Source organism: Anopheles funestus, chromosome 2RL (assembly GCF_943734845.2).
Source record: "Anopheles funestus chromosome 2RL, idAnoFuneDA-416_04, whole genome shotgun sequence".
Lineage (NCBI taxonomy): Eukaryota > Metazoa > Arthropoda > Insecta > Diptera > Culicidae > Anopheles > Anopheles funestus.
Genome location: NC_064598.1, coordinates 342,461 through 363,689, shown reverse-complemented (window position 1 = coordinate 363,689; position 21,229 = coordinate 342,461). Strand labels below are relative to the sequence as shown.

Genomic DNA, 21,229 nt, shown 5'->3' with positions numbered 1-21,229 from the left:
TTGTAGCGATCTTCAGTGAATGAATTTTGGTGAAGTAAATAAATAAATTACAAGAGTATGCTATGGGAAATCATTTGAGGTTTAGTCATCCAGGCGATCATTTAGGTAGCATTAAACATGTGCTTATTCAACTAGCTTTGACAGTTGATATAATTATTGTACGAAATGGTTCAGTGTAAATAGACGCAGCATCAGGCGGGATGAAACGATTTCCGAGTTCTTTGTAGTGTGTTATTTTGTCTTGTTCCGATAATAAACCTTGAATGGATTTTAAGGGAAAAGAGAAGTTTCATTCCGTCAACTATCTAACAGGGTTGGTTCAGTGTCTGATCGGCAGGAACACGTTGCTCGATTTGCAGAATGAAACTACGGTAGCAGGAACGATAGTTGACGTTGATGGGTGCGTATACGAATCTGTGAAAATTTGAGGGTAATACATTAGTGTAAAAATGGATTGTGGGTTTGTTTCAGTTTCATGAACGTTACCATGGAAAACGCGGTTTTCATCGATCAACTTGGGCGGCAGTATCTGTTGGAAAATTTTGTGATCTATTCCAAGTATATACGTTACATACATATCCCGAAAGATGTAAGTATGGCTCTTGTTTGGTTAAGTTCAGACAATTCACAACTATTGAATGACCATTTTACAAAATCTACGTTTGAAATTATATGGCATAATTGAGTTGTGTTGGTATGCAAAAAAATAAATAAAAATGAATGCATACAGCTGATTGGTTTGACAGTTTTGTTACGCCATGAAAGTTACGCTCTCGATCAAAACAAACATAGGTATTTTGCTGCGAATGCGTTGCAAATGATTTAAGTTGTTGCCAGTTGCAGTATTTGTAGTTGTATTTTCAATTGAGACAACATGCAAAGGCGTCATTATTTAAAACTTGTCTCTTGATACCAATCAGTTTAATAGTGGATTTTCATACTGACAACGCCAGGCTAGTGAAATGTTGAACTTACCAAGAACTAGAGGACCACATTCGAATGAATGAATTTAAGGCTGAAATCCCACACAGCACTGCACTGCTTGAGTTAAAGCTGCAAATTTATATCGGGATCGGCGTAAAATCAACTCGACGAATTTAAAGTATTCTTACAGTGGTTGTGTGTATTTTTCGTAAGTTAATCGATACGTCGCTGTTCGCAAGCGCGCTATCAAATTTGTGGTCAAGCGGTGGCATATATCATGGTGTGATGTACATTTTTAGGATTGTTGATTGGCCTCATTGAGTTACGTAAAAATCACCCCTTAGATGGCAACCGAGGCCGCGGCAGTTCTCTCTGAACAATGCTTCCTCTCACTTCCCATCCACTGTTCGACTGAATCTAGCGAATGTTGTTTTTAATCAGCGGAAAGTCTATGTTTGTTTTCGATTCGTGTTTGGGCAACGAGTTAAAGCGAGTGAAACACTAAACTTGTGCGAGATACGAAAGGAGTTCGAGCGAGAGAACCGTACAAAGCTTCACTACAGAACGGAAAACGTAGTCACGCGGTCGAGCAACTATTTGCGTGATCACCCGCGGGAGCGAAGCTAATTCACACGTGTGCGTGTGTGTGCCCTGCGATATTCTGGTGAATGGTGGTTGAACCAAAATAAATCTCGAAAATACGGATTAAAAAAATCATGAGATCCTCGATAAAATTTCTGGGCCGTTGCGGCAACAATGCGGGTCTGTTCGGTGGCAGTCTTTCGTCGGAAGTAATCGCAGCAAGTTTACCGTTTATCCGCACCAATATCACCACTACGACGATACGTTTGCATTACGTTTCACCAAGAACCACGGCATCTAGCTGTCAGGAGTACTGTCAAAACATTGGCCTCACGTTGAAATTGCATTCGCGCACCCTGCCGCGCCTTTACGATCGAACAGAACGGTTCTATTCACGCTATTCAGCCAACCGCATCATGACTGGAGCGGATACGTTTAGTTTCGCCGACTACGATTGTGTCGGATTCGACTTGGATAATACGTTGCTTCGTTACCGGATCGGTGAAATGATCGAGTTGGAGTATCGGACCGTGTCGCGGTTTCTAGTAGAGCAACGCGGATACTCAGGCCAGCATTTGCTAAAGCCGATCGACAAGGATTTTCTACAACGAGGATTGATCATCGACTTTCATCGGGGTAACATTCTGAAGCTTGATCCCGATGGTGTGATACAGCAGGCGACCCATGGTACAAAGCGCATGGCAGATGAAGAGATTCGCGCCTACTACGGCGACGAGAAACGCTGGGAAGTGACGAACGAGTACTGCCGAAATATGTTAGTCGCTTGGAATGGACCACTATCGGAGCAGATACGAACGGTGCTGGATTATTTTGACATTTGTGCCACACTGTTGTTCGGACGAGTTATCGACACTTTGGATGAAGAAGCTCACGAGCGCATCGGTCGGTACAATGTTTGGCCAGATATTCTTGATGGGCTAGTGTACATGTATTCGCGAGATCACTTTGGCGCCAATATTGGCGGTTATTTCGAAGCCCTAAAGGCCAACCCAGACCAGTTCCTGCAGAAAGCTTCTCCGGAGTTAGTGCAGTGGTTACGCGAGCTAAAGAAAACCAAAACCACTTTCCTAGTGACGGGTTCACACATTGATTTTGCAAACTTTACCGCTTCGTACGCATTTGGATCAGATTGGCCCGAATTGTTTGATGTAGTCGTTGGGTTTGCCAAGAAACCGGGGTTCTTTACGGCAGGCAAACCGTTCGTGCGACTCGAAGGTCACGATGAGACGGAACCGCTGACCGCCGGGCAGCTGGAACGTTACGGTGTCTATTCGCAAGGTAATTGGCGCGATTTGACTGTGTTGTTGAGTAAAATCAGCCACAAGTCTGATCCTCGATATTTGTACGTCGGGGACAATCTTATACAAGACATGTACACGCCATCCAAGTATACGACAGCCGATACGGTAGCAATTGTGGAGGAAATGGCAGCGGAAGGCATGCGCGACTGCGAGACCGGCCATCCAGACGCACCGTACATAGTGTCAAAGTTCTGGGGATCGTTCTTCACTACTCGGTCAGGACCAGGCGTTGAAGATGCCTCACTATGGGCCGGGCTTATAAAGCAACACGCCAAAATCTGCGTTCCTTCGATGGATGAAGTGGCCAAATATCCACTGGATCATAGTTACAATAGTTTCACGGAAAACGTGAGCTGTAATGGTTACTATCCGGCCGAGCCGCTAAAGCTGATCAACAATTGATTTTAAGACGGTAAATCTATCTATCACTGCTGTATGTGCAAAATCCAAAAAGTGTATGATATTTCTGAGAAGGATCGTGAGTATTTCCATGGTGTTTGCGAATTGAGCGACAATGTGTACGAATTGAATCTGAAACGACTACGCCAAGGGAACTCATGAGCCGTTGAACGCTGACAAGGTTTACCAAACTATTCTACACGACGTATATGATATAATACCATCTGTTACTTGAGAATGTGTTAACATTGCTCGAAGTATTCTATGAAATGTGCAGCCTCTGCCAGGTTCTAACGTTAACATGGTAATAGTAAATCGTTGTGAATACCTAGTTCACTGCTGTTTTCTTAGATATAGTTTCCGAACTATACATTCTCTATCTACTACTGTATTTCCTTAAAGAAGGTACGTTACACATGCTGTTATCTATGGTGACAATATCAACATTATACAAAGATAGTTGTTTGTGCGATAACGTAAGACTTAAGCAAAATTCTTCTAATTTTATTTATTGCATCTCGTTTGCGCACGCTTTTTTTTACAGCAAAAGAACGATTATTTGCACAAAACAATGCAGTCGGGAAATTAATCCCGTGATAAAAACAATATTTACTTGGTTTTCGTATAAACGGTTGTGTTGATCGTATTCAATGTAACATATAAGCCATAGTATGTAGCTTAAAGCTTACGGAATGAGAGTGTCTGCGGTAACAAAGATTCGCAGTTGAAAATTGTAAAACAATAGCTTTGAATATTCTTAAAGATTGAGCCTAAAGAAGTTTAAAACATCTAGCAGTTCCAATGATGATCGAAGAACGCAAAATATAGGATTAAGTGTGTGAAATTTTCCTGATAAGTCCATTATCGTATGTAAAACCCAATGGCAGATTGCAAACATAATTAGCGAGCGATAAAAATTTAAAATAAAAAGAAAAATCAATAACTAGATAGATATAAATGTGCGTAGCGCGATCTACTCTCTTGTTTAACCTGTCGAACTATGGATAATGTAGCTGGAAGTAAATAAATACCAGACATACTACACGACCGCAGTTCTGTTTCGTGGTTTTTGATAAAGTTGGGAAACGATTTCGAAAATCGACTAGGTATATAAGTTTATGTAGTTCTAACTGTATCCACATTCGAATCTCTCTCTCTTCCACAGATAAACATAAAAGCATCCTTTGAGGAGTATATAAACACGATGACGGGAAAGAAAACACCGGTCGATAAAAAGCTCACATTTAAGCAGAAACGTGCCGTGCTGAACAATCTTGCAACGATGGTTGAGAACAATATGGTGTGACCTTCAGAGAAATTATATGGCACTGCAAATATTACAAGTTAATCATCCGTTTATTACCAATTCACCTATGGTTATGCTGTTTTGCAAAGGGCGGTGTCTGCGTAACAGAACAATACTTTTTATATAAAGGGAAAATACATGCGTGTACGCAAAAATACATATCGATCGGTAATCATAAGTACACATGTTGCAGAGAATATTGCGGTAAACAAATAAAACCTTACACCAATTCCACGGCCATCGCGACACCCATTCCACCACCAACACATAGCGATGCAATTCCTTTCTTGCCGCCTGTTCGCTTCAAAGCGTAGAGAAGTGTTACAAGCACACGACAACCTGCAATATAGGATATTGAGTTTAAAATGGTTGGTAATATGCTTACATCGTACGGTTTTAACTGTATTACCTGATGCTCCAATTGGATGGCCGAGAGCGATTGCTCCTCCGCCAACGTTAACCTTCGTCGGATCGACACCAAGACCCTTGTTGACGGCCAGTGCTTGAGCGGCGAACGCTTCGTTCAATTCAAAAAGATCGACGTCATCCATTTTCCATTCGGCTTTTTGTAGCTGTAAGCAAATAAATGTTGTAAGTTCTTTTGGGTATTTCGCAAAATTTAGCTTAACTATTTTTACCACAGCTTGCACGGCTGATATCGGTCCAGCACCCATCGTCTTAGGGCAAATTCCAGTCTGTGCATAAGCTACGATTTTTGCCAATGGTTTAGCGTCTCGCTTCTTGACCTCCTCCGCGGACATCAGCAGCACAGCTGCAGCTGAATCGTTTATCCCGGAAGCATTACCCGGTGTTACCGTACCGTCCTTAATAAAGCACGGTCGCAACTTGGCCAATCCATCCATCGTTGTACCATGCTTGGGGTATTCATCGACCGCGAGCCTAATCGTTTCTTTGCGTCCTGGAACCTCAACCGGAACAATCTCCTCCGTGAAGTATCCTTTCTGTTGAGATTCTTCTGCCAACTGTTGGCTTTTGGCAGCGAACGTGTCCTGGGCCTCTCGACTGATGCTATATTCTGCGGCAAGATTTTCTGCAGTAACACCCATATGCAGGTCGTGGAACGCATCCGTTAAACCATCGTTCAACAACGAATCGACCATCTTGGCTTCGCCCATTTTAGTGCCACCGCGCAGATGAATGACGTGTGGTGCTTTTGACATCGATTCTTGCCCACCCGCAACAACCACGTTAGCATCGCCAACACGTATTGCTTGATAACCTAGGGCAACCGTTTTAAGGCCCGACCCACATAGCATATTAATGTTGTAGGCCGGTACTTCCTTCGGTACACCGGCCTTCATGGAGGCTTGGCGGGCCGGATTCTGTCCCTGTCCGGCTGTTAATGCTTGACCAAGGATAACTTCATTGACATCAGCAGGATCTACACCGGCACGTTGCAGCACTCCTTTCACAGCCACGGCACCAAGATCGGCGGCGCTGAGCGAGGCGAGTGTTCCCATGAAATTGCCTGCAATAGACCATTGAAATAATTATAATTAAGTAATTTGGACCGTGTTGTACCTGACTTAATTACCATTAAGGTGATTCTAAACGTCTTTCTAATGAGCCTCTAATGTTATAAAAAAACGTCTCCGTTAAATGACGACTTACGTTGAGATTGATTTTTTTGTTATGTAAATGTACGCATATTTTAGTGTTGATGGCTTAGATAATCTATTCCACCAACAGACCAGACGTTAGTTCAAGCCTTTTCAGTCGATGTTAACTAATTTACATGTTATTTCTGGGTGCTGTTACATAAAAGAAATCGTACAAATGGTGTCATCTCTGAATTTGTCGAGAAAGATAAGCTATTCCAGTCGTTCGCCTGCTGTGTTGATGCGTATGCAACATATCGGATTGATAATTTCGCTCGTCGCGCAACGACACGTTTGGACTTGGTCTTCGAAAAAAAAGAAGGCATGGACGCATGGACGGCTGCAGCGTATCTTAGGTATATTTTTTATTGTAGAATATTGCTGTCAAGTATAGGCACTCTTTTGGGTTTTAAACTTGTTCAGAGGTAGGAAACATTTATTTACCTACCGATCGGGGTTCGGGCGGCCGATACGATGAAAACTTCTGTTGGTGCTGAAGTCATTTTGATTCAAGCTGAGGGTATGATGTTACACGACACGTTATGTTTCTATAACACTCTCAGTTCGTCAAAATTGAAATGCAATAAATGCACTGATAAGGTTAGGAATGCACGGAAAGGCAACAGTTGATGCACACGATTATGCAGACAAGGCAAAATAAGAAAACGCCGCTACAGATGACAGGTACGCAACAAGTCAACGTGGTCACTAGCGCAAGTGAGTTTCACGAATGAAATTTTAACACTTGGGAACAACAGAAGAAACGGGATTTCAATACGCATATCCCTCCCCACCGAATAAGCGGGTGTATGGTGAAGCACTTTACGCAATAGGTAGCGGGGTTTTACGAATGAATTTTACAAACACCAGCACCGCTGCTATTGTTTACACGAGCGTCTAATGCCATACGAGGTTGAGCCAAACCCAGCTGTACTGTTGACAGTTGGTGAACAAATTACAATATTCGTTGAAAACGAGGCTTTTAGGATTTTACAGAAATGTATTAAATTAAGTAAAATTTCTCATCTAAACCAGAATTTTAGATTGTGACAATGTCATTTGAAGTGTTTTGGAACTCCATATTGGCATATGAATCAATAACAACAAATATATTAATAAAAATGGCACATTTAACGACAATGTGCGGAGACAGCAGTATTTTTTGTTATAATTTCAATGCTCGAAATCGTAATTTTAATTATGCAACACAAAAAGCACAAATAAATCGTCATGTATCTATTTTGATTGATTGTCTCTGTTGTGTTGTGTTGTGCTGTTTCAAAGACCCCAAAACAGAAACAGAAAAGAACGTATAGCATAGGCCATAGATCAGCTAGCGAAACAAAAAATACTTTAAAAGTTATTCTCATACCTAACGAAAGATAAGTGAAAATTTTATACAAATCGGTGCAACCATTTCGGAGGAGTTCGGCAACAAACATCACAATACGAGAATATTATATAGGTATACCTATATGGTGAATCATCCGCGGGCTCGAAAAAATGAAGCACTCAAAATTAATTTATAAACCCACGCAAGTGTCAGTTAAGCTGCCAATCGATGATGGAATATCCGGCTCCCTGTTGGAAACAGCACGGATAAACGAGAGAGATCATTACCAAAAACAACGTGTGGCTGTGCGGTCGTGTGGTTGCTGTGCGTGTCCGGACTTGTGCGAGAAAAAAAAAATAGGTGACCAGAAACGAGAACGAAAAACCCATTCGCGAAAGTCAAAAGGCAAATCGACGTGCAATCAGCCGATAAGTTCTTGTTTTCCTCGTTCTTTTCCATTCCGTGCGAGTGCTTGCGAGTTGTTGCATACGTTTCAGAAAACTAATCGAAAGGTCACGGTTGTGCAAAGCAAATTTTATCGAAGATTAAAAACTCCACCCTCTTGCCGACGACCTTTCTGTCGTCTGTCGTCGTCATCGCTGTAATTATCTGTCAGAAATATACGCATCCCATTGCGCTTGTTCCGAGAAAAGCGAAACAGTCTGTTTCGCTTGCTCGCTCTCGTCTTCGTCAGGTGTGGTTTGATGGTGTACCTGTGTGTATGTTTGCGTCCACCCCCGCGAGTTAGCCAGACCAGATTGCGTATATTTCGTGTCCGTCGCTTTTTCCGGACAGGTGTGTAACGTGCTGAGAGTGAGTGCGTTCGGGAACAGTGAAAAGAAAGGAAAAGAAAAGAAATATACTCGCACACGGTGAGCTGCTAGCCAAAGCAGCTGAGTCGATCAATTTCGATAGTGTGTGTATGCGTGCGTGCGTATGCCCGTGTTGGCCCTGACGAGGAAAGAAAAAGGTCCAGCTTGTTTCACGTAAAGGCATTTTGCACGAAAATAATCGATCCAAGCGAAAATCATTCAAGGTTCAGCACTCTGTTCTAAGCAAGCCAAAAGTGTCTGTAGCTAAGTGTGTATGTGTGTGTTATTGTGAATGTGTGTGTGAGTTTGCCGTGTTGGCAGTGCTGGAAAAAGTGCAACTCTCGCATCTCGTGAACCGAAGTAAAGAAGAAAGTTGCAGTATCCATCGAGCTGTGCCGATTGCCGACAAAAGGGCATATAGAACATCGCTGAACGTCGAAACACGCTAATAGGAAAAATTGTTTCGACCACACTCATCTACAGCGTTATTCATATCTTCAATTGCTTTTAATTTAGAGCAAAAATCAGGCGCTTTCTTACGCCATTAAGACACCAATTCCTCATCAGTATGGCGGATTCTACGGAAGAAATTAACGAAATTCTTAACAACAAAACGCAGTCACCAGGTAGGGCAGATTGCCGGTCGGATCACGTGTTTCCGGCTTCGAACACGAACATGGATGCAGAACAGCCTGGAACAAACATTATATCTATCGTTTTTTTTTTCCTTCCAAGAGACCGGTTATGTGCGTAAACATCTCTCCTTCCAGAAGTATGATCCGCAAATCCTGTATTAATTTTCTTGGCGCTTGCTTCATTGACGAGAAACGGGGGAAGAATACTTGTCGATCTTCCATGTTAAGTCGCTTCACTGTACTAGGCGACAAAACTGTAGTTTAACCTTGAGACAGTATTTGGCCATCGAATTTGTAACACCATATGAAGGTAAACAAAAGAGATGAAGTTCATCACCATCTGTCCACACTGCGTTAGTCGTTTTTGCATGTTGTCTTTTTACTCGGTTGAGCAACCTTTGTCCGACATCTGACACAATTGATGATATTCTGTGAACAACGGTAGGACAATGAAAAAACAGACGGTGGCTATTTTTCCCAGGTATAGCAGGTAGCAGCAGGTGGAGAATGAACTGGTTTGTAGAGTACACTTTTACTGTATGGTATTGTTTCTCCACGTACGCCTTGAATATATGTAAATATAAATAAGAGAATGCGCATTCTCCGGCAGGGTGTGAACGAGAATAGATCGATGAGTTCGAATTGTTCGTGGATGCAACTTGCGGGCAGGCAGTGGTGTGTTTTGGAGTTCGATGGCCTACACTTTGTTCGGGTCGTAGTGGTAATGGGATTTCGCACACCGGAAGCAGTCGAAGTTGCAATCTGATGCGGGTTTTTGTTCCTCTTTCAATTATTACGTAATCTTTTGTGGAATCGAAGCAAACAACACCACCACAAGAAAAATCATATTCAGAGTATCAAAATGATGACGTTTTTTTTACGGACGCGGCTGATCGATCGATGATGTATCGATGTTACCGGAAGTTTGCATTCTTGCTAGGGTACCTCACTTGTATACGAAGCATTCCACCAGACACGGCTACCTTGGCAACAGTTTTGTGTTTAAAGAAAGGAAATGAAAGGGCTCGTCCCCCAAAGTGGGAAGTATTAGGTCGCTTTATTAGAGTGGAAAGTATACAGAAGAAAATGTTAGCTGGCTGGTTTCCGAGGTCGAGTTTTATTGAAAATCGATAAGAACGAAAGCGGAATCAATTGCTTTCAATAGCAATTTGGATTAAGAATTAAGGTAAAGGATGTTTTCGTTAAACGTGGCCGCCAAACGTCGTACGTATTAGCATGCATCCTTTAATGGAAGGTGGTAAGTGATATAATGGATGCATACGAGGTTTTGAGTAACAACGGACGTGTTATTGTGAAGTACTCTTATGACTGTCCTGTTCGACCGACCGCTAAGGAAAATTTTAAATGAATTTCAAAATTACATATTAATTTGAAATGTTCACCGAGTTCACCAGCGATAAGATGCAACCGTAGAAGGAGGGCAGGAAATGTCCCTTATTCACATAACCATAAGTAGCGTAACAATGTTAGATAATAAGGATAATCTGTAAGATATACGGCCTGGCCGTCCCTACGCTAATAAATAAAATAATAAATAATAAATATTAATTTGAAATGTGCATCCTTATCACTCTCAATACTAAGTTCAAATCAGAAAGGAAGCCTTAAAAAAAAAAAAGAATAAGACCCAGGACACCATGGAAAAACGAGCTTTGATTTGTGCATACCAGTTGAAATCCTGCGAGCGAAGACGGGAAGCAAATGAATAAAACAATTTAACTTGGGAAAAAGCAATGATAGAAGAGACAAAATTATTCGTAAGCAAACATGATATTCGAGAAAGTTGAGGCGAAATTTTCCTGCTGTCGTTACATGAAGCACTAAAGGTGCAGCGTAATGGTAGTGCTGTTTAGCATATTGAAATGTCTTGCGTGGTGTATATTTTTGGCATGCCGTTTTGAGGGCGTACGACAACATTTTTTGGTATATAGTACCCATAGTGCTTCTGGTAAGAAGGAAAGTCCGTTTACATATAATAGAAACTGTATGTCCGCTTAGTTGATGTCATACGAGAAGTAACAGCTCTTCACGATGAGCGCTATAGACCGGCTATTTTCGAGTCTCGTGTTAATTTTTGTTGTAAGAAAATGAATTCTTTATTTCCTCCTTTCGCACACTATTTATCGTTTGTTGCAAAACATCTTGTGCTTTTTATACCTTTATCTGACCCTCGTTTGATATGACTATTAAGTGATGGTATTTTGATTTGGTAATTTCCATCGACTTGGCAGAAATATGTCCATTGCTTTCTTCTATCTTTATTATCTATTACCTTATGTTTACGAGATCAGAAATGGCGTATTCGGATGTGGAAATGGAATGACACATGTTCATTGACTTCGACGAATCTACATATCTCGAAGATAGGATACTGTGCTAGTTTATATTTTTATTATGGTTTCTGTTCATAAACCCTCTTGTTAACTAACAACAATACGTCCAACAACGTTAACTATATAACATCCAACTTAGCTGAATTAATTACATCAATTGCATTGCATTTGCAAATTCTGCTATTCCATCGTGTTGCGGCAGTTGGTGAAAATTTGAATATAAATTTGTACTATAATTTTATATGACAATTCCAAATTGGAGTGAGTAGAGTTCAGAGCGGAATGAAGTAAATAAAAAAATACAATGAACATGTATAATTATGTAAACATAAGTATGTTGGAAACTTTGGTTTGTAAAAAAGGCTTCGATTGCAAGGTGCACGGCAGTTTCTCATCATGGCAAACAATGTGTATAGGACGTGCACTGTAAAGCCTACTTCCGAACCCGGTGCAACATGATATTTTCCATGTAAAGGTAGATTAATAGTAACTCCTTCACCTTCCGGTATCCATCCGAACGTGACGATGTTATGTGCTGCTACCGCATCCAGCCCTGTTGTTAGTAAAAACTTATACAACTTCTACTAAATTAAACTTATACAAAACTTAACGTTTTTGCTAATTCCCTAATGGCTTTCCATTCGTTCGTGGTGAGAAAAATGTGAACCGATAAATGCTGGTGGAATTGCATCGCCGAAGAGAAGCGCGCATCGTGCGCTGGATTGTACTCCGGCAAACCTCGTCTCTGTTACATATTTTAGCATTTTGTTCGGTAGGCGTTTCCGCTTAGTTCACTTGTCACTCTTGCCATACGGCACACCGAACGCAATCACCAGCTGCAACTGTGTGCCGAGACGACCTCGACCAAGGAAAACAAACGAACGTAAAGAAACAGTTGTTTCGAGCGGTATACTCACATGTACTTGTGTCTGGTAAATGGTATATGATGCTACTAGGATAGTTTGTGTGCAGCTTGCTTATGCCATACCGAAGGACAACTTGGCGTGGTAATATTGAAATCATGTCATGGAAAAGCACCAAAATAGGTTTTACTCGTTGTTTGCACATTTAAATGTCACGGTAGCCTTTTCGAAAAAATGTTCCATTGCTTTTTTTAGAGGCTGTGATTTGGCAGATTGATAATGTAATGAATAATAAAATTAACCATCCTGTATAATGGCCACATAATGCAGCTGATCCACAGAGCTCGTTTGTTGGTGTAATTGAAATTTAACTACTCAATGCTTGAAACATATATAATTAACGCATATTCATTGAAATTATTCTCATTTGATCCCATTCGTAAATGACCGCATGATACTACCATCGAGATGTGATTGTTCTGTACTGTAAACATTTGTTCTTCTTGTTCATTCCCTTGTGTCGTTTAATTTTTTTCCAAGCGATGGGATGGAAAAACATAGGTAGTACCCGTAGAAACTATAACATAAATGATCATTGACACATAACGACAACAAGAATGCGAGAAAGTGAGAGAGAGAAGATGCGCATGAAAAGGCAAAATATATGTGAAATATGTGAAATATGTGGAATGATATGATAAAACTACCGTTTGGAGCTAGCAATAGAACATTATTTCGTTTGCATTGGTGCAGATTTTAAAGCTATGGTCTTTTAACCGTTTGGGCTTTTTGGATCAGCAATTTTTCGGCGAACGGAAAAGTGACGTGAATCTTGGAGTGTTACGCTGGGATTGCTTTTGTTCGGTTTGAGAGCGCAAAGCAAAAGGGAATAAAAATGCTATTTGAAAGCTAATTAATTTACAGTACTCGAAAACGGGGCATAGCACGTTGGACGGTCTTGTAAGAGGGCAAAGCAAAGAAGACATAAACTTGCCGGAAGCGTTAAGGTGCTTTCCAACGAGCAGCAATGCTACGAGACGACTGGTGGATTCGAATAAAAGTACCGTAACACGATGACTTAATTCGACGCGTTTGAGAAACTGAACCAATGGTAAGGGTATGAAATCACCTTGATTTATTCGAAATAGGATGACATAACTGTGTCTCCTGTGGACCTATTTAAATTACTCTCCCGGGAAATAGAATTGTAGTGATCCAAACCGCCATACAATCCATTCAGTCAGTCTTAAATTGTCTTGAATGGAAACGCATGGAACAATATTGTTTTAATAATATATTGATTGTAGTATCTGCCCATCAATGGTGATTCCAGTTTTTCTAGATATTTTTAATAATTCATTCACCATAAATTTCATTCCATTGGGCGCCTGTCTAGTTCTCCCGAACGCAATGTTAAAGTAAAAATATTTGTGATTGTTCAAATTAGTGATGGACACTCGGAATCGGTTCTGATTTCGATTCCACGTTCGGAATCGTTTCTGGTTCCGGAATCAATTCCAGATCCGATTCCAGAACCGATTCCGAATTGGGAAATCTAGAACTGATTGCAATTACTGATCAAATTCTAAGTCAGATAACTTTTTCTGTTTCCGACAGATTTTTCCAGTATAATTACTAAAATGAATGTACTAGCTGAGCCGTTTTCAGACATAATTTGCCTACATAATGGTGAAAATTACGACACACTAATATAACCGTCATATAAATTAGTGACAGGCACTCGGAATCGGAACTACCTGGTTTTGGTTCGGTTCTGATTACGATTCCGGAAAATTTGGAGCGCTCCGGAATCGATTCCGACCAAAAAAGCATTTTGCCCATCACTAGTTCAAATGCATCGAATATGGCCTCTATGTTTCTTGCTATCACATAGTCAAAAGGGGTCAGTTGCTGGTTCAGGGCATATAAATGTTCAGCTCCTCATGTGCAGTGTCCGACGAAAACGGGCGTTCAGTTTTTTTCTGTTTTGAGCACTATGATGTGTGCCAAATATGCATCTATACGATGCGGTACGCTACTTATGTGCCGGTCTAGCGTGCAATGCTGGTGCGGTTCGATGATCCGCAAAGGGTCGCGGATCGATTTGGAACAAAGCCAGCAAAATAATGCTGTAGTTCGGCACGATATGTTGGGAGACCCGCATTTGTTTTCCGCCGATTTCGAACGATTTGCACTTTTAGCATAGTGGCGTTACCGTATTCTGCCGAGTAGCTTGCGAGTCGCTGCAAAGAAAGCTACGGTAGCTTGTATGTTGCGCCTTTTTCTCTATAATTATTGATACAATAGATGGCCACATGCATTAAAATGGCTTATTTTGTAAATAATGCTGTTGGTAATGTATGCTGCTTCCATGTAAACATGTATTTTGTATAACAAGTAATGATTATCTCACACCAGGAATAATTATTTTGTTAGTATTATAGTTGGAGGTAATTTTCCACTGCAAACACTTGAAGTTGGTTTAAACGATCCCACATTTATGTATCTTATATTTCGTAAAGTCTGTATCATCGCCAGTACATCGCTTTTTTAAATTTGTTTTGTCAAAGGTTATCGCAATGCCGACAGTGTTGTAGTTACCGTTTACTAGTTGTTTTGAGATTGTGGAGGTCATCCTTGATTTGAGGTGAAAATTTTCACACCATTTACCAAAGGTAAGCACGGGATGAAGCTAAGGAAGCAAAGTAGCTTTTCCACACAACGAACTTGATAACACTTCCCAAAGCAGAAAAAAACCATTACCTCAAAGTCTTGGCTGGGTGAAATAAGGTGTTAATTTCAATGTCAGCCTCAGCTTTCTACTGGTTTCGCGTTCGTTGAACCATTGCTAAATGGGGTCGCGTTTTAGCGATACTGCGAGAAGGTTGAATTCGACCCAATTAACATTGCACAGAAAGTGTGCATTTTGGGCAAGAAGAACTGGGCTGCGATTCAGATGTTATCCATTACGTTGTGTCCGAATAGCATCTTATCTTTTTAGTAAAAAAGGCTAATATTTGCACTTACCTGTTGAAAGCTCGTTATCTTATCGCTCGACCGAAGATCATTTATAGAGTAGCAAAGTGCAGTAATATTTGGCATGGCCTTTAGACCTTCGTCCTACTGGATATCTTAAAACTGGATTATAGAATCCATTTCTTGGTCATATTTATTGATATCCACAGTATAAGTGATAACCACAGTGTTTGCAAATGCATACAGGCGAAAACTTCTCGTTTAGTACGCACGTCCGTTATGAGAGACAATTTTTCAGTTTTGTACGCACGAGAGAAAGAAAGAATGATAGAAAAAGAGAGAAAGTTAGAGAGAAATATAGAGAGAGAATCTTTGGAAATTCTGGTTCCTTTTGGTTTTGATTATTATATGATTATGTACTTTTCGCCTGGTCACTACTGAGTCACGATTCGTTTCTAGATGCTTCTTCGACGCTACGTAGGTTCTTGGTAATGGCGCTAGTGGTACGTAGTGGTTTTGTTGGTGACATGCACGAAAACATCGATGTCGCCGTCTGGTGATGGTGGTATTTATTTCGTTCGTTGTGCTGCAATACGTCATCGCTAAACGCTGTGGTAAATCCGCAGCGGAAGGTAAAAGTGCCAATCGCGCTTTCGGTCGTGGATGTTCGTTGACAGTAGCGTGAACAAATTAATCGACCGTTATGTGTACTGACACGATTGTCATATCACACAGCCAAGTGTACAAAGGAACAAGTCTGGTTAGTGTAATTAGTATGGTTTAGAATATGTTTTTTTTCCAACAACAATAATTTTTAAAATTATAACATTATAGCTTATAGGTATTCTGTAATCTATAATATAATATCTATTATAAAAAAATGTTTTTAATAATACAGTTACATATAATTGGTTTGCTTGTTACGATGTAATGATTTTTATATAAACTTATTTTGAACTTTTCGAATTGCGATAGCATTTCACGATCATGTTTGCAATCCATAAGCTTTCTTGTATGCGGACGTGTTTTTCTGTACACTTGACGAACGTTAGCGACATTAACACTGATCGTCGCTTGTTTTGATCGTATGCTTTGTTTGGCTTAAAATGTATGAGCGAAGGGTCGTTAACTTATAAGAAGGTAAATTGATTGGTTCGCCCAACAGCGGAAAAGCCTTTCAAAGCTTTCCGAATGAATAAAAACCATAAATGCGTGTGTGTTTTAAAATTAACACATAATTATGCTTAATATTAACTTCCGTTCATTTTGCTCATAACATGCCAGGTCTAGATATTTGTGAGCTGATGTGTTTATATTGGGGGAGTGATTTGCTTGTTATTCATCGAGAAGGAAAGCCTTTTTCTATTGCTATTCTTCTCTTAAGATAACAACATTTGCAGCATCCGTATTAATGAAGGGCGAGAAAGATGTAACAGCATGTGTAGGTTTTGCTTGATCATAAAATGATTAAATAAAAATTACAGTTCGTTTTCATGTTTGTTTACGTTTTGTTAAGCTTGTAGATTTGCCTTCTTGTTTTAGATGACATGTTTGTAATCTGTATTGTCATGGAATGTCATTCCACGTCTTGACCGGTATCCGGATATCCTGATCATCATTCCAAATTTACGCAACAAGCACAAGATTTGTTGAAATTGTAATGCGATAAAAGTATATGTTGTTGGTGTTAATTTATTATTCATGCATCGTTAGCATGTAACGTGACATTTAGTCGTTACATTGATACTGGCCTCAGGAATTTGAATCTTTCATACAATATTATCTTTATTTATTTGCACAATGGCATTTTGGGATAAATATTTGATTAACATAAGTAAATACTTCACCGTTGGGAAACATTCAAATTACATAAGTATAAAAACAGAGCATGTCTCTCTATTTTCCTTTGATTTCTTGAAACGATGACGAACACAGGTCAATCCTTCTCGCCTTTAGTTTCATATTGGTAAATGTTTGTTGCTCGATTGTAGCTGATTTTGCAGGTAGGCAAACCTGTGAGTAGTTTTAAACGTTTCTCCAGACGTCTTTCAACGTCTATGTTATGCACTGTACACTAGTTAAACGATGTTTGTCTTACGATTGTTTTAAAAGCTTTTTTGTCTTATCGTAAAGTTATTAACTATCTAAATCAATAAAATTATCTTCCTTTTATCCAATTTTGTCACAAGCGTTATAAAAAAGTTCGGAACAAAATAACATGTTTGAAGTAACGTAGTAGCTTTCATGAGCTATGAGTTACCGTAGCAGCATGTTCAGCTAGTTTAGTTTTTTTGTTTTTATTCTACTAAGAACGGTTAGACAATGCGCATGTTTAGTCGCGTGGTTATTTTGTTATATGTTTAATTTTTATGTTAATATTTCCACTAGATATGGTTTGATTAAGATTTCAAGACAGCCGTTAAACCTTACGAATGCTATCAAATGTGATAATTAATTCGACCTCATCACCGACAGACACGGCATACGGAGCCAATTGTTTCTAACGAGCCCGGCACGTTGATTGCCAGCAGATGAATGAACGAAAAGCGTAAAAGCGTAACGATCTTGCATTCTATGGAGAAATTGATCCACGAAATAAGAAGGCGAGAAGACGCATCCGATACGTACGATGCGCAGCGTTCTAAAGGAAATGTGCTGGCCAGCGACCTCCGGCTTGCCATATGGAGCGAGACGAAACAGTCGGCATATCGAACAGAGTATTTTTTATTTTTTTTAAATTGTGTTGTCTCTTCCCTGCTTTTGGATTCATATGAGGATATTGTTACTGAGCTAACTTGGGGTCTGTGCTTTTAATTCAGCACCACCTGGGTATATTTCGTTCGTTGGAGAAAGTTGCACCTGTTGTTGTACATATGCTGTACTTCCAAAAAAGATTCAAAAACCGCCATAGTAAGGAATTGCGTGGAATGGTAAAGCTTTGTGTTTAAATAACGGCATGTGGAAGGTATCGACCAACTCGCACTACTAGATACCATCATCTTTCGCTTCGTCTAATGAATTGCTGGGAACTGTGGGAGGCGCTAATGAAGACAGAAGTAAAGTCTCAAACTATCTAGTCTGAGTAGCTTCATATTTCTAGGTGGGGACGCATGAAACCACAGTTACTTGGCCATAAGAAGTGCACTCGAGTGAAACAAACATTTGAGCCTGTTGACCAGTGAATAGTAAGTCATAGCTATAAATCTCCACGTCATTATTACCTGTTTATACAACGGGCGATGTCTTTAGGTGATGCGCTTTTAGGTGCTTTTGGAGCTCTTGAGCTACTATTTTTACAGTTGCCATTTTACAAAACTTTACGAAACGATTTGTTTAGATGATCGCGACGACGCCTTCGTTCGTGTTCTACATCTCAGAAATGCATTTCGTGCATTTAGTTGCATCACATTCCTTCACGAATCCGTTTCACAAACAAGCACAAGATGTCTTCGGGAGTTAAAGTGTGTGCGATTGTAATCGAACAGTAACAATTTTCTCTTGATATGTTGTCCATCGAAGAGACGTCAATGTTACGTCCTTTCTTTGTGTGTATGTGTTTTTTCCTATATCCATTTTTGTGTACGTTGGGATATGTAGGTGTTGGAAGGTTTATGTGAGACACAGCAAGGTCGTTAAACACGATTCGAAGAATATTTATCTCAATGCCGTGGTAGGGCGGGGTAATCTCTTAATACATACGAATTTATAGGTGCTGCAACAGTCGATTGGCTTCGGTGGACATGGGGAGCATTAAAACCAATTCTGTTTACTTATTCGATTGGTTTCATTGATTGAAGACATTCGCAGAAACTCGCGACATGCACTTTTTCTTGCTTTTGACGCCTAACCGGCGGCATAAACGTCGGAGGTATAGTGTGCTAATTTAATTATCCTCGATTGGAACGTCGTCAGTGGAATGGCAAAAGAACATGGTTTGCTGTCAACAGCAATAATCTGTTTCCTATTTGATTATCTGTTTGTTATTTGGTATCTGAAAATGTAAATCCTTTCACGCCTTAACGTCGAAGGAGACTCTACTCTAGCTCTTGGTAGTAAAATTTTCGTAGTTTGAATCCTGGTTTTGTCGTGTGGAACCGGCGCTGTTTATCACATACGCCACTGGGAAATTTGGAAAATTCTTTCTGTTCCATTTTTCCTTATCATGCCCTTTATTCCTGCAATGTCCGCATGAGATCACTTGAGGTCATGAAATGTCTGTCGGCGCTTACGTAATTTATTCGGAAGTGCTATTAATGTGTTCCATTTTATCAACCAGGTTCTAGACTTATATTTACCACGTAGCCGGATAGTCAGTCCTTGCTACGGGAGGACGGTCCGGATGGGATTTGAACCCGGTCCTGCGCCCATTATAGAGCGCCTATATAGAGTATTTAGTTTAAATAATAATAAAAAATAAAAGACTTATTGTAATTCCTTTCGCCATATTGACTGTTCTCAATAGTGGGACGACACGTTGAGGTAACAAACTTAAAGAATGGAATGAATTTTAATGGATTGAAAGTACAGCAAATGCTGTATAGTGAATTGAATTAATATTTTATGGAAAGTACTTGCACAACCACCTGAACATAAAGAAACAATGATATGTATGTATATGCATGACAGAGAAACTGTGAATTGACTGTGTTTGGTATTTTTTTTGAGTTCAAACTGCAAACTATGTATGTTATTGTTTTTTTTCACACTGCATCTATGTTTGAGTAGGCTGGGAGTGGATTAGTCCACAATTTTTAATATGAAGAACTGTCTATGCAGTGATACGAAAAATTTACGAATGTTAATTATTTGATAAATATACATAATTAAAAAGTCCGGCAATATTGGATTGTTGTAGATTTTTGTTTAATAGTAACAATTGTGTTGGTACAATTTTTGATCAATGGTTTTGGAAAATTCTGACATGTTCTGGTGGCAAGAATTGGACGTACCTTAAAACATAACACATGGTATAGAATAACAATGTTTTTCTTTGTTTTATTTTTGTGTTCTTTCCCTAATATGTTACTAGGTAATGGAATACCCCCACAAACTCATATAATGAATAAAACAAAATCTCAGTTAAACGATACTAGCTCGGGAATGGTTGTAGATCTGATAACTACGCCTTTCAAAGCTGTCATATTAAACTCGTCGTAGCTCACGATGAACTAATGACTATCATCATGTTGATACTGAGCTACCAAAGCCAAATGTGAATCTACTACAGTTGTTGGCTGTTACATGCAATAGTTGTGGAACATATAACTAATAGCCGGTGACGTCATTTCTATCAGAGTTACCTCGCGCGTATGATGCTGTGCCATAGTAATAAATCGCAGATTCTAACGATGAGTGTGTGTTGGACACAAAGTTTTTTATTCCATTTGTTCTGTTTTGTTGTGCATTTGAGAGTCATGCACACGAAAAAATGGGGTCCTTGTATTTTAATTACACTCCAACCAGCAGCATCTCCAGCATAATTTAATTTCCGTCTATTCTGTCGTCTATTGTATCGTGAGTTTCCATTAGGTATAGAGCGAGTGAGGTATCAAGGCGACAACGAATAAGATTTTGTATCTTATTCAAAATGTCCATTTTTACATTTGTGTTTAACATATTTTGTATTAAAGCAATCGGTTCACGTAACCTTCTTTACTAAAACAATTATCCAAAAGCCGTACAGCTACTGCTGTCATAAAATGTTCTACCACGTCACCATCAAAAGTCGCTAGATGTAATTGTGCAGCCCAAATCTGATCTGTTTAAAAATAAAACATTGAATTCTGGCAGGCACACAGACAGACGGGCGTGACTCTCTGCTATTACTGCGACACTGTCGCGCTAATGTGTGCCAGTCCGCGAAGGAAAATCGTTGGAAAATCTGCCTGGCTGTCCGGAAAGACGGAATGTACGGAAACCGTTCAATCAAGAGCACCACTACCATAAGATACCATGAAAAAGACGTCCTGCTTGGGGTTTTTCTTGCTCTATGCGGTTGGTTTTCAGTCTAACTTTCACTCTTTGGGCGTCGTCATTGTGCGCGAGGGATTGAGTATGTGCATTTTCCAATCTTCGTTTCGCTCACAGCTATGCCGTCGTTAATT

The 21,229-nt window shown here is 39.9% G+C and overlaps 4 protein-coding genes across 8 annotated transcripts in view; 3 read left to right on the top strand and 1 right to left on the bottom strand.

Annotated features, from left to right (window-relative positions):
• The first annotated feature begins 152 nt into the window (after positions 1–152).
• LOC125760450 (U7 snRNA-associated Sm-like protein LSm10) lies at positions 153–4,690 on the top strand. Its single transcript, XM_049420591.1, has 3 exons — positions 153–400; positions 472–589; positions 4,393–4,690. The coding sequence occupies exons 1-3, from the start codon at positions 264–266 to the stop codon at positions 4,531–4,533; spliced, it is 396 nt and encodes a 131-aa protein (XP_049276548.1). The 5' UTR covers positions 153–263; the 3' UTR covers positions 4,534–4,690.
• Positions 1,634–4,279, top strand: LOC125760433 (5'-nucleotidase domain-containing protein 1). The gene has a single exon (XM_049420574.1). The coding sequence runs from the start codon at positions 1,641–1,643 to the stop codon at positions 3,228–3,230; it is 1,590 nt and encodes a 529-aa protein (XP_049276531.1). The 5' UTR covers positions 1,634–1,640; the 3' UTR covers positions 3,231–4,279.
• On the bottom strand, positions 4,565–7,065 carry LOC125760435 (acetyl-CoA acetyltransferase). The gene is made up of 4 exons (XM_049420576.1): positions 6,601–7,065; positions 5,172–6,022; positions 4,943–5,105; positions 4,565–4,872 (listed from the first exon to the last, which is right to left on the bottom strand). Exons 1-4 carry the CDS (start codon positions 6,653–6,655, stop codon positions 4,754–4,756), a joined length of 1,188 nt encoding a protein of 395 aa, XP_049276533.1. The 5' UTR covers positions 6,656–7,065; the 3' UTR covers positions 4,565–4,753.
• Positions 7,066–7,722: 657 nt separating this feature from the next.
• LOC125760419 (inner centromere protein A) overlaps positions 7,723–21,229 on the top strand; it is a 73,400-nt gene continuing 59,893 nt past the window's right edge. Inside the window, exon 1 of one of the 5 annotated variants that reach the window (XM_049420536.1) lies at positions 7,723–8,923. In XM_049420536.1, coding sequence (XP_049276493.1) covers positions 8,866–8,923 — 58 coding nt within the window. In that variant the 5' untranslated portion in view covers positions 7,723–8,865. The remainder of the gene's footprint in view (positions 8,924–21,229) is intronic. The other 4 variants (XM_049420535.1, XM_049420543.1, XM_049420539.1 and 1 more) reach the window with 4 other exon arrangements.

Bases quoted from the DNA above. Each gene is read 5' to 3' on its own strand.
- LOC125760450 (XM_049420591.1), top strand. From the start codon at position 264: ATGGATTTTAAGGGAAAAGAGAAGTTTCATTCCGTCAACTATCTAACA. The intron at 401-471 runs GTGCGTATACGA...GGTTTGTTTCAG, and splicing joins ACGATAGTTGACGTTGATGG to TTTCATGAACGTTACCATGG. The intron at 590-4,392 runs GTAAGTATGGCT...TCTCTTCCACAG, and splicing joins ACATACATATCCCGAAAGAT to ATAAACATAAAAGCATCCTT.
- LOC125760433 (XM_049420574.1), top strand. From the start codon at position 1,641: ATGAGATCCTCGATAAAATTTCTGGGCCGTTGCGGCAACAATGCGGGT.
- LOC125760435 (XM_049420576.1), bottom strand. From the start codon at position 6,655: ATGACTTCAGCACCAACAGAAGTTTTCATCGTATCGGCCGCCCGAACC. The intron at 6,023-6,600 runs GTAGGTAAATAA...GGTCTATTGCAG, and splicing joins GGCCGCCCGAACCCCGATCG to GCAATTTCATGGGAACACTC. The intron at 5,106-5,171 runs GTAAAAATAGTT...ATTTGCTTACAG, and splicing joins TATCAGCCGTGCAAGCTGTG to CTACAAAAAGCCGAATGGAA.